At 57.6% G+C, this 1,157-nt stretch overlaps 1 protein-coding gene across 1 annotated transcript; it reads left to right on the forward strand.

Moving 5' to 3' along the window:
- Positions 1-15: 15 nt before the first annotated feature.
- Positions 16-834, forward strand: FIBRA_08971 (uncharacterized protein; the record flags this gene model as incomplete). The annotated part of the gene is made up of 1 exon (XM_012330577.1): positions 16-834. The coding sequence occupies one exon, from the start codon at positions 16-18 to the stop codon at positions 832-834; it is 819 nt and encodes a 272-aa protein (XP_012185967.1).
- Between the last annotated feature and the right edge of the window lie 323 nt (positions 835-1,157).

Raw genomic sequence — 1,157 nt, forward strand, 5'->3', positions numbered from 1 at the left:
CTATACACGGAGTTCATGAAGCAGACGAAGGAGTCGCTCGGCACGCTGCGCACGCAGACGCAGAGCGTACGGCAGCTCGCGAGCACGAAGGTCGGCGGCGCACGCGCGTACATCGACGACGGGAAGGCGAAGCTGGACAGCCGGAGCCAGAACGCGCTCACGAAGATGGAGGAGCTGCAGGACACGGTGGAGAACATCAAGGAGGACGTGATCAAGCGCAACGTCTCGCCCAAGCCGCTAGTGATCAAGGCGGTCAAGGCGGACATGGAGGCCGTGACTGCGGAGCTGCAGAGCCTCAAGGAGCACATACAGACCGTGAAGCCGATGTGGAAGAAGACGTGGGAGGCAGAGTTGCAAAACATCGTCGAGGAGCAGCAGTTCCTGCAACACCAGGAGGAGTTCCTCAGCGATCTGCTCGAGGATAACAAAGCTGTCCTGGAGGTGTATGGGCACGTGGAGAAGGTGATTACGCTTCGCGGCGCGTCATCGCGCGCTAGCCGGGGGCGAGGCTTCAAGCCGCCGCCGATGGATGAAGGGCACACCGGTTTGAGCACGGTGATGCTAGAGATTCGCGGGGCGGCGGTCGACCAGGAGCGGCGGCTGAAGGCGATTGCGGCGAACGAGAAGATACGGGAGAAGGAGCTGGCCAGCCGGTCGGACGAGTTCCAGTCCGAGCTCAATGGGTTTGTCGTGGGCAAGAAGCTGAAGATGACAGGCGGTGCAGAGGAGGTAGAGCGGGTTCGACAAAGGAGGAACGAGCAGACGCTGAAGGCCATGTTCACTGGCTCCACCTCAGCGTCGAGCTCGGCCCCGACATCGCCAGCCCCGGAGTGAGGGGTCGATCATTGGAATACTCAGGGCGGTGGTCGATACCCCGAGGTGTTGGTGTTACGCTGGTCACACCTTAAAGTGTAGATCTGGCAGTGCATTGTTAGCATGATGATATGGCATAGGACGCAGTTGTGTTCGTTTGGCTACTTTGTCGCACTTTCGTTGTGTTTTGGACTACATTGTGCTTATGTTGTCTGTGCTGTGTCATATTAGATTAACTCGAATAATCATAATGTCCTTGCTATTTATCGACTTAGCACGTGGAGCTGAAGATCGACTTTCGGCGCGAACTACAGGCTGCGTTTGCGGAGATCGAGTATAGATTG

This window comes from Fibroporia radiculosa, assembly GCF_000313525.1.
Source record: "Fibroporia radiculosa TFFH 294 genomic supercontigs, scaffold5463, whole genome shotgun sequence".
Taxonomy (NCBI): Eukaryota; Fungi; Basidiomycota; class Agaricomycetes; order Polyporales; family Fibroporiaceae; genus Fibroporia; species Fibroporia radiculosa.